At 41.8% G+C, this 11,384-nt stretch overlaps 1 protein-coding gene across 13 annotated transcripts in view; it reads left to right on the forward strand.

Annotated features, from left to right (window-relative positions):
- The window catches only part of LOC139408681 (guanine nucleotide exchange factor VAV2-like), a 227,302-nt gene extending 216,265 nt beyond the window's left edge, over positions 1–11,037 (forward strand). For 4 of the 13 annotated variants that reach the window (XM_071152868.1, XM_071152874.1, XM_071152870.1 and 1 more), the window contains 14 exons: positions 674–783; positions 890–991; positions 2,778–2,866; positions 3,053–3,066; positions 3,270–3,291; positions 3,612–3,739; positions 3,880–3,951; positions 4,037–4,101; positions 5,524–5,640; positions 6,138–6,225; positions 6,323–6,464; positions 7,332–7,418; positions 8,492–8,646; positions 8,960–11,037. In XM_071152868.1, coding sequence (XP_071008969.1) covers positions 674–783; positions 890–991; positions 2,778–2,866; positions 3,053–3,066; positions 3,270–3,291; positions 3,612–3,739; positions 3,880–3,951; positions 4,037–4,101; positions 5,524–5,640; positions 6,138–6,225; positions 6,323–6,464; positions 7,332–7,418; positions 8,492–8,646; positions 8,960–9,007 — 1,239 coding nt within the window. In that variant the 3' untranslated portion in view covers positions 9,008–11,037. Of the gene's footprint in view, positions 1–673; positions 784–889; positions 992–2,777; positions 2,867–3,052; positions 3,067–3,269; positions 3,292–3,611; positions 3,740–3,879; positions 3,952–4,036; positions 4,102–5,523; positions 5,641–6,137; positions 6,226–6,322; positions 6,465–7,328; positions 7,705–8,491; positions 8,647–8,959 lie in introns of those variants that run through there. The other 9 variants (XM_071152872.1, XM_071152880.1, XM_071152879.1 and 6 more) reach the window with 5 other exon arrangements.
- The last annotated feature ends 347 nt before the right edge of the window (positions 11,038–11,384 follow it).

Genomic DNA, 11,384 nt, shown 5'->3' on the forward strand with positions numbered 1-11,384 from the left:
GAGGCGTCACTGCAGTCCCTGGTTCGAATCCAGACTGCATCACATCCGGCTGTGATTGGGAGTCCCATAGGGCGGCGCACAATTGGCACAGCGTCGTCCGGGTTTGGCCGGAGTAGGGCGTCATTATAAATAAGAATTTGTTCTTAACTGACTTGCCTAGTTAAATAAAGGTTACATTTTTTTAAATCCTGAAGAAAATAATGTACTTTATACTCCATACATTTTCTCTGACATCCAAATGTACTCGTTAAATTTTGAATGGCTAGCAGAACAGGAAAATGGTCCAATTCACACAGTTATCAAGAGAACATTCCTGGTCATCCCTACTATCGCTGGCGGACTTACTAAACACACGTGCTTTGTTTGTAAATTATTCAATTAAAAAAACAAAAAATTGTGCCATCTGGTTTGCTTAATAAAAGGAATTTGAAATGATTTATACTTTTGAAACTCAAGTATATTTAAAACCAAATACTTCTAGACATTTACTCAAGTAGTATTTTAATGGATGACTGTCACTTTTACTTGAGTCATTTTCTATTAAGGTGTCTTTACTTTTACTCAAGTATGACAATTGGTTACTTTCCCCACCACTGCTCTCCTCCACTCTCTCCATCAATGCCTCTGTTTCTTTCTTTCCTCCATCGCTTCCTCATCCTCTCTTTCTCTGCAGTGGTCCTATGGCTTCTACCTGATCCACCTGCAAGGGAAGCAGGGTTTCCAGTTCTTCTGTAAAACAGAGGACACCAAGAGGAAATGGATGGAGCAGTTTGAGATGGCCATGTGAGTACAGTAGTAGGTCTACTGTAGCAATATACATCACCGTGGATCTTTTAGACGAATCAGATCCATTTCAAACTCGCTATGTGTATTTCCTCCAATCCTGAAGGTCAAACATCAAGCCGGAGAAAGCCACGGCCAATCAGCACAACTTCCAGATGCACACGTTTGAGAAGGACACCAACTGCCGAGCCTGCAAGATGCTGCTGAGGTAAAACTTGGAAAAAGCCGCAGGGACTCCTGCTTATGTACCTGTACACCTACATCAGATCGTTCACGTGGCCTAATCATGCGCTTTGTTGACGGAAGACATCACTGTTTTTCAATGGGATGTTAGTGGTACTTACTGATGCCACACACTTAATGTGTTATGCAGTCTTTTGAGGCTGCCAGCCTCAATAAACTCCCTGAATGACAAATCAGTCAGCCTTTGCGCCTGTTTGATTTGACTGACAGCTAAAACATGCACGTACACTTTTCCAAAGCCAACCAATACCGTCGGCATGCGTCTAGGTTGACGATGTGAGGACATTTGGAGACGCAGGAAACACACACCTGTTTAGGCGAGGTGCTGGCTAGCGGAGTGGAACACGTGGAAAAGAAAAGGAGAGCCTCACACTCTAGGAGCTCAGATGCAATAATGTAATAACCTAATAACCAGCGTCTTCATCAGGGACAATGTGAGTGCAGCTCTAGAACTACGCTGTGAAGCGTACCACTATCACTGCCACTACCACACTACCACCTCTGTTACAGTGGCTGTCTACACTCTATACTTGATGCAATATATTGACCCAAAAGCGGCATAGTAGCTGCACTGACCTACATTCCCTCCCCGTCTTGTGGAAAGGACCAGTGTGCTGCTACCACTAGCTGCTAACTGTATAATTGCATCAGTAGCCCCAGTGTATCAGCCTGTGATGTATGGTGTTGGCTATTGTACATGGCAGTGTATACACTGTATTTTACATAGCGCAAGAAGTAATCCACTTAAAAAAGAGTGGACTGCTTACGGTGGATGTAGTAACAGAACATTGAATTCATGTCTATTTAGCCAAGGCTTTTATTTGGGTTAACAAAAGTACACAGTGTGGCGCCACACAGGAATCAAACCTGAAGCTTTTGGAACAACAGTGTATACTAGGAAAGTACTAGCACAGAATCACATACGGTGCATGTTGTTTATTCTATTCAGAGTGGTGTTTTGATAAAGACCTGTCCTAGCTGGTCAGGGTTAGGAATGTGTATCTCTCTGTGTATCTCACTCTCTCTATCTCTCTCTCTGTGTATCTCACTATCTCTCTCTCTGTGTATCTCACTCTCTCGATCTCTCTCTCTGTGTATCTCACTCTCTCTCTGTGTATCTCACTCTCTCTATCTCTTTCTCTCTCTGTATCTCACTCTCTCTATCTCTCTCTCTGTGTATCTCACTCTATCTCTCTCTGTGTATCTCACTCTCTCTCTCTCTGTATCTCACTCTCTCTATTTCTCTCTCTGTGTGTATCTCTCTCTCTCTCTCTCTCTCTCTCTGTATCTCACTCTCTCTATCTATCTGTGTATCTCACTCTCTCTATCTGTGTATCTCACTCTCTCTATCTCTCTATCTGTGTATCTCAATCTCTCTCTCTCTCTCTCTCGCTCTCTCTCTCTCTCTGTATCTCACTCTCTCTGTATCTCTCACTCAATTCAATTCAATTCAATTCAAGGGCTTTATTGGCATGGGAAACATGTGTTAACATTGCCAAAGCAAATGAGGTAGACAACATACAAAATTAATATATAAAGTGAAAAACAACAAAAATTAACAGTAAACATTACACATACAGAGGTTTCAAAACAGTAAAGACATTACAAATGTCATATTATATATATATATACACAGTGTTTTAACAATGTACAAATGGTTAAAGGACACAAGATAAAATAAATAAGCATAAATATGGGTTGTATCTCTCACTCTCTATCTCTCTCTCTCTCTATCTCTCTCTCTCTCCCAGGGGGATATTCTACCAGGGGTATTACTGTTCCCATTGTGGGACTGGAGCACACAAAGAGTGTCTAGAGTGCATCACCATCTGTAAAATAAGTAGGTTTCTCCACCCTCTACTTAACACTTATTAATTACAGTGGTACTACAGAGATATAAGAGGAACTTAAAGTGAAGTGTTACTGACCAGTTTCCCTAGATACAGACGGTTCTATGGGACATGCATAACTAGTGAGTTGTACCATTTAGGTGACCATCTGCTCTTTCTCTCTCACATTTTTTCAGATCCACTCGACACAGTGAGTGTTTCACCCTCCCTTAGACATTCAGATTTATCACCTTTTGAAGAATGAAATCTATTGTTTGATGAATTAATTACCATTTTGTTGCTGTATTGGTAACTGATTGATTAATCTGTTTGGTTGTGTAGAACATGAATACTATTAGCTCTTAGAGCTCCCTAATCTTGACACTGTTGCTGTGTTTATCCTTCCCCTTTCAGGAACCTGGACTACCGCCATCCGGTAGGAATGCTGTTCGTACAGGAAATCATATAGCACAGTGTAATTAATGTTAGTCAGTCAGGAGTGCTACAATGTACAGTAGACGTTGATAAAGATTGCTCTCAAGCTGTCAAACTAACTTGAAGTTGGCTGGAATGTGGAGTAGAGCTACAGCTCTCTGCTGCTATCTAGTGGAAGACTACAATGCAAGAGCTGATTGAGGATACTAACACAAGTGATGGAAGTGTTGAAATGTTATATGGAGAATTCTGTGCAGTCTCAATAGTCCAAGTGAAGAGTGTTCAGCTTATCTAACTGTATGCATTTTATCCTGGCTCCAGGTCCCAAAATGGTGGCAGTGAGGAACTATCACGGGATGCCTGTTCCTCCAGGGAAGCCTCCACTCTCCTTCCAGACAGGCGACTTCATCGAGCTGCTGAAGGGGGAACCTGACACCACCTGGTGGGAGGTAAAATCACTCCCTCCCCCCTATAAATAGTGACTATAGGTTACACATACACATTCTGATGAGCATGCCCAATGTGCTCCTACATCCAGCCATAGCAACACAGTTGTTGTATATCGTCACCTAGTGTCTCTCTCTCCCAGGGAAAGCTTATCCAAACCCAGAAGAGTGGCTTCTTTCCTAACAACTGTGTAAAGCCTTGTTTGGACCCCAAGGTAAAGGACCCCTCACATACACATTCACTCACTCATGACTCTATTTATGAAATCTCTAATGCTGATTTTGTGGTTGTCACCACAGCCTTTGTTCCAGTCCTTCCCCAGCCGGCAGCCCTCAAGGGAAACAGACTACTATGCATACCCATGGTACGACCCTTCACAGACATTTCAAAAGTTGTGATATTCAGTCTAGTTTGCAAGTACCCCTCTCCTCATTTCTTTGTAGTAAATACATTGTTTTACTGTGGTATTACTCTGTTAAGACAGTGTATTACTACGTTAGGACAGCGTATTACTACGTTAGGACAGTGTATTACTATGTTAGGACAGTGTATTACTACGTTAGGACAGTGTATTACTACGTTAGGACAGTGTATTACTACGTTAGGACAGTGTATTACTACGTTAGGACAGTGTATTACTACGTTAGGACAGTGTATTACTACGTTAGGACAGTGTATTACTACGTTAGGACAGTGTATTACTACATTAGGACAGTGTATTACTACATTAGGACAGCGTATTACTACATTAGGACAGCGTATTACTACATTAGGACAGCGTATTACTATGTTAGGACAGTGTATTACTATGTTAGGACAGCGTATTACTGTGTTAAGACAGTGTATTACTATGTTAGTACAGCGTATTACTATGTTAGGACAGTGTATTACTATGTTAGGACAGTGTATTACTATGTTAGGACAGCGTATTACTGTGTTAAGACAGTGTATTACTATGTTAGTACAGCGTATTACTATGTTAGGACAGTGTATTACTACATTAGGACAGTGTATTACTACATTAGGACAGCGTATTACTACATTAGGACAGCGTATTACTACATTAGGACAGCATATTACTATGTTAGGACAGTGTATTACTATGTTAGGACAGCGTATTACTATGTTAGGACAGTGTATTAATATGTTAGGACAGCGTATTACTATGTTAGGACAGTGTATTAATATGTTAGGACAGCGTATTACTATGTTAGGACAGTGTATTACTATGTTAGGACAGTGTATTACGATGTTAGGACAGCGTATTACTATGTTAGGACAGTGTATTACTATGTTAGGACAACGTATTACTATGTTAGGACAGTGTATTACTATGTTAGGACAGTGTATTACTATGTTAGGACAGCGTATTACTATGTTAGGACAGCGTATTACTGTGTTAAGACAGTGTATTACTATGTTAGGACAGTGTATTACTATGTTAGGACAGCGTATTACTGTGTTAAGACAGTGTATTACTATGTTAGTACAGCGTATTACTATGTTAGGACAGTGTATTACTATGTTAGGACAGTGTATTACTATGTTAGGACAGCGTATTACTGTGTTAAGACAGTGTATTACTATGTTAGGACAGTGTATTACTATGTTAGGACAGCGTATTACTGTGTTAAGACAGTGTATTACTATGTTAGTACAGCGTATTACTATGTTAGGACAGCGTATTACTATGTTAAGACAGTGTATTACTATGTTAGGACAGTGTATTACTATGTATTTTCTAAAGTCCATCAGTGACCTGTGTTCCCCCTCAACGTCCCGTCAGGTTTGCTGGCAACATGGAGCGGACACAGGCTGACAACCTGTTGAAGTCCCACAGCAGTGGGACATACCTGATCAGAGAGAGGACTGCTGAGGCAGAGAGGTTCGCCATCAGCATCAAGTTAGTGTTTACCCTGATTTACCCTAACAAAGAAAAATCTGAGAAGACTTACCTTTCTCAGTAACACTAACAAACCCCCCATTCCTTCACGTATTTTATAGTGAAAGCCACATTCATATCGAAATGGATATTTGTTGTGTACACTACCAGGAAGTTGTCATACAGTTTGTGATGCCATTGGAGTGAGTTAGACCATGCCCTGTGGACATGTGCAATTGTGTATGTCTCCACATGCATCTGAGTGACTGGCTGCAACTGCAGCAAGGAGAGGGGAAATTACCATTTATTTTGTAGAGATTTTTATTAAGTAAACTATATTAGGCTTACACACAGTAATAATGAAAAGCTCCACACATGACATTTCAAACCCAGAACTCCTACCGGGAGCTGCAAGACCCACTGTGGTCCTGTTCCCGTGTCCACCTCTAATGCCCACGATGTCAGCTCCCACCTCTGTGAATCTTCTGCGGTCACTGCAGTACTTTTGTCTCCAATAGGTTCAATGATGAAGTAAAGCACATTAAAGTAATTGAGAAAGACAGCTGGATCCACATCACTGAGGCTAAGAAGTTTGAGAGTCTACTGGTAAGAGAGCTTTCATCAATCAGTCACATAATGTCACATACTATTTGTAATGCTTATATGGTCAATTAATGTCTTTCTCTTGTGCTCTGTCTGGCAGGAGTTGGTGGAGTACTATCAGTCTCATTCGCTGAAGGAGAGTTTCAAGCTGCTAGACACGACATTACGATATCCCTACAAATCTAGAGAACGGGGGCCGGCTTCGCGGGCCAGCACTCGCTCTCCAGGTGAGCCCATCCCTGGTGAGACTCCCTCCTCTCTCTTCCTCTTCTGCCTGCCAATACCACAGATGCACACATAGGAGACATCCCTATTCAGTCAATCCATGCCTTCATCCAGAGTCTTCACTGCACAGAGTTAACTGAGAGGGGGCAGGCTGCTGGTTTGTTTCTCTACCCGCCACTCTCCTCCCAGAACAGGAAACACCCAGCCAGGCCAGTCACCCTGCAAGGCTCTGTCCCTCCCATAGTCACCACCTCCCCTGACCCATGCAGCCAGCCAGAGGGAGGAAGGCTGGGACTCCTGGCAGCTGTCTCAGGCCCTGGGCTGGCTGACTGGCTGGCTGGGTGTCAGGCCAGCTGAATGGGCTTTGTTGAACACCCTCAATCATTAGATGTCTAATAAATGATTCTGCCCTGCTCTCTGCTCTGGCCAGACTCCCACACTGATCTGCCTTTGTTTGCTCCCTCTCCAGCCAGGCCCAATTGGCACCAACAACACATTTTTCCCCCTCCATTTTTCTGGTCAGCGTGTGGAAATGGATGGAGACAATGGGCTTGGTGATCTGTGTGTGTGGGTTGGAGGGGTTGGAAGGGGTGGAGTCTAGGGGAGAGAACAAGGGGATACAGCGCCTCTGGTGGATTGGACATTTGTCATGGTTGGTTTTTCAGTGTGTGAGGCATGGGTATAGATTGGGAGTAGTGTTTTTTTCTCTTGATTTAGGCTTGTTTTTCCATGGGGGACAAAGCCCTATGTATGTGTTGGCCACCTTGATCTCTGGCCAGCCATTACATTCTCCCTAATGAGTTTTCTCTTTTCTTTTATTTCTTCTCTCTTTCTTTCTTTTCACCTCTTTCCCCTTTTCCCTCTTCCACTGCCTGTCTCAGCAGCCATTGGTGCTTCCTACAACTTCTCCTTCCTCAGTCCTCAGGGTCTCAACTTCTCCTCCTCTCAGAGCTCAGCCCCCTTCTGGTCAGGTACTCTCTCCTCCTTCTCTTCAAGTCTTCTTCTTCTTCCCTCTGAACTCTAGCAAGCAAGCCACCTCTCCTCTCCTCTCACATCCCTTTTCCTCCCATATTCTGTCATAGCTGTCAAATGTTCTCCTCTCGGTTGTCATGTGTCATCACTGTAAAAGCATGAGGCATTTTCACTCATTACATTGATAGGAGCATATATTGAGTGTGCGACTTTCTTTCTTAGTTTGTTTGTGTCGTTGATGTGGCAACATTGAAAAGGCATTGAATTAACAGCAGAGAACATTGCAGAGGCCCAACTTACTGTACGTACAGAGACTGGGGAACCTATAGTTTTATTACATGAACAGACTCCTTCTTTGTTGCAGGTCTATGGGAGGGGGTAATATAATGTATAGATAATGTATTTAACAGAGATCCTAATGATTATTGTGTGATATTGATATTATCAACAGAGCAGATAAAAAGAGATGAAGACAAAGACAAGTTTGTGTCTTGCTGGAATATTTTGCCTTAGTTGTCATGGTGATGCCTTGAGGGCGTACAGGAGTGTGTGACTTTCTTTCTTTCTTTTATTGTGTCACCAATGTGACATCATTAGGTAGAGCATTGAATTAACTCATTTATTTAGAATATAAAACTTAAGTAACTGGGTCAAGGGGTAAAGAACCCATCTTAAATTTCAAGTTTTAATGTCACGTGCACAAGTACAGTGAAATGCCTTTCTTGCCAGCTCCAAACCCAACGATGCAGTAATCAATATCAATGTAGCACGGAAAATATCACAAGGTAGAACAAAAACACACAATAAATAAATAAAAAAATTATGAAAAAATCCTCATGCCCAATCCTCTCCTCCAACCCTAATCTCCACTACTGTCTGTAAATGTTCTGCACTGTAGGATCTGTAAGTTACCTGTGGAACACCAATGTGTCCAATCCTCTCCTCCAACCCTAATCTCCACTACTGTCTGTAAATGTTCTGCACTGTAGGATCTGTAAGTTACCTGTGGAACACCAATGTGTCTGCTCTCTCTGACACTGTTATCCCACGGACTCTGATGTCATTGTTGCAGTTTTCACACCGAGGGTGGTCAGCACAGCGGTGGCCAGATACAATTTTGCAGCACGGGACATGAGGGAGCTGTCACTCAGAGAAGGAGACATTGTCAAGATCTACAGCAAGATCGGAGGAGACCAGGGCTGGTGGAAGGGAGAGGCCAATGGCAGGGTGAGTGAGAACCAATATAGCAGGGGCGTAAGATATGGTATTCATGTTATTACAATGTTGTTACAATAATAATTGCTGTGTGGTTACACAGGTAAGAGAGGAATGTAATGTTAAGTGTAACCTCAAAGTGAAGTCTGCAATGTTAACACCTAATTCATAATTTGCCCCTCTGAAATCTAGAAGCCTTACTTTAGGCTACAGTATTAGATCATTTTATTTATTTATTTTTGTACTATTTACCCTTTTTGTCACCACAATTTTGTGATTTTTGACAGGTTTCTGTTCTCATTGCTGTGTGTGTCTGACATTTTAGATTGGCTGGTTTCCTTCAACATATGTTGACGAAGAAGGAGTTCAGTGAGGTTCTGATGTCACCACGGCTCCTGTCCAATCACATCACACCTCGCTCCACAGTCCTCAGAAAGGACTAGTTGGTTTCCAGGGAAACACCATGTGGAATACTTTTTGCTGGATACTGATTTTGCAGTGAACAACGTTTCTATTCCGGTTTTCTTCCTACGCATCGGCTTTGCTTATGTTGTTTTTTTGTAAGATCTTGTCCTGTTTGATCTCTGTGAGGAAAAACTGGATTCCAGTCTGTCTGCCTCTGGTTGTTCTGAGGGGGCTGACATGAACTGAGAAACATTGCAGAGAGAGGCCCAACATACTCTACGTACAGAGACTGGGGAACCTATAGTTTTATTACATGAACAGACTCCTCCTTTGTTGCAGGTCTATGGGAGGGGGTAATATAATGTATAGATAATTTATTTAACAGAGATGCTAACGATTAATGTGTGAAATGGATATTAGCAACACAGCAGAGAAAAAGAGAGGAAGAAAAATACAGATTTGTGTCTCTTTGCTGAAGATTTTGCCTTAGTTGTCATGGCGATGCCTTGAGGGCGTAAAAGAGAGGTAGAAGGAGAAACGCCAGGATTAGTTTGTCTTGCACACACACACACACACACACTCACTTGCCCTGACCACTATAACATTATGGTGCCTTTTGAAGTGTGGTTAATACTCACAGGATTCGTCAGTTATGGTCCATGGACCACCGCCAGCTTACAGTCGAGCTCTACCCGTCCAACCTCTACTGCAGAGTGCACTATGGATGGAGAAGAAGAAGGAAGGGGGAGGTGCAACATTTGGGACACAGCTCCAGTCCTTAACCCTCTGTTCATTCATTCAACCCCCTTTTCATCTGAAGACAGACAGACAGTGCCCTCAGAAGCATTGCACTGGAGTTGGGGAACTGTTCCTGACGCAGCCAAAAAAGAACAGTGACTCACCGTGGGGTGTAATGGCAGGTAGAATGGGTGTACAGATAGAAGGTTCACATCAGTCTCAGCACTTTAAGTCTATGGGTACTCCTCGCAATCAACAGGGGGCAAAAAAGGGAAATTTAAGTCAGTCTAACACTCACCTAATGCACTGAATATCTATCTTGGTGTTCAACATTTTTGTTGGTTTTATTTTGTTTTATTTAGTAAAAGACCAAACTTTACTTGCTAAAAACTGGACCAACCGTAATTATTTAAAAGCCAAATGCAACTTATTTTTTAAATTAATTTCCGCATGAACTTCAACCTAGAGATTTTTATTATCAATTTGGTTGTACCTTGCCTTATTAACAGATGGACACATGGTCCTGGGATTTTAGGAAGTTTAAAATGTTGAAAATTCTCTGAATTTTATTTTTGGTGATGTGGTGTCTGGTGAGGTAATATGGCAGCTCCATGAATTACTCAGAATCAAAAAGTCAACATCATTATGATGATCTACCTGAAAATAATATGTCACAATATAAATATATTGAATGCAGTCATACACTTTCTAGCTCCAAGGGGAAACAGTGCACCAGATTGAATCTAGCCTACAGTGCAGAAAGCCACACTGGATCATTGACTGACCACATCCATGTAATCAGCTATTGAAGATAAAGATGGCTGCCATATTCTCTGGTTTCCTAACCCATCCCAGGTCAGTTGTCAACCCCAAGTACCCTCAATAATCGACTGACCAGGTGATTCAAACAGTGACATTGGCTGAAAAACTAAGACTGATGTGGTGGAAGAGGAAAGAGTACTGTAGGTTTCTGATCGTATGTGACTATGTTGTGTGTATTCCCACTACTCCCAAACATAACTCCTGACACCTAGGATAGGAAGGGTTGATTTTGGGGGGAGTACATGTTGGCTAAGGGGGGGGACTACTTAGTCGCTGTTTGTGTAGTGGAGAAAACTCAATGCATGTGGTTATAGATATTTCAACTCCTATCAGTACATCCTCAAAAAAATAACTTAATAGTGTACATTTTTCTTTGAATGGTTGAGTATTTCCAAAATGTGGTCTATCATGAAATAAATATTTCTCTTTTTGCCTACATTTGATGTTACTGTTTCTATTTATGGAATTGTTTTATGAGTTACTTAATCTTTTATTGATATTTTTTTCAAACAAAGCCTTACAAAGCCCTGTAAAATACCCAATACTTTCGAACGTAAGGTGAACAAGATGGTGGCGACAAACATGGTCGCCCTGTTTCTAGCTCCTAGACAACTTTGCAGTATTTTTCTTGATGTTGTCGTTGTTGTTATTAGGTACATTATTTGCTCAGAACGTTATTACCTACAGCCAAAAATACGTTTGGGATATTAGATTGGCGGTCACTCACCAGCTTTTCGACCAGAAATGTGACTTTCCTGAATCTGATCCTTTTGTTTGAACTTTTG

Source organism: Oncorhynchus clarkii, chromosome 5, assembly GCF_045791955.1.
Source record: "Oncorhynchus clarkii lewisi isolate Uvic-CL-2024 chromosome 5, UVic_Ocla_1.0, whole genome shotgun sequence".
NCBI lineage: Eukaryota > Metazoa > Chordata > Actinopteri > Salmoniformes > Salmonidae > Oncorhynchus > Oncorhynchus clarkii.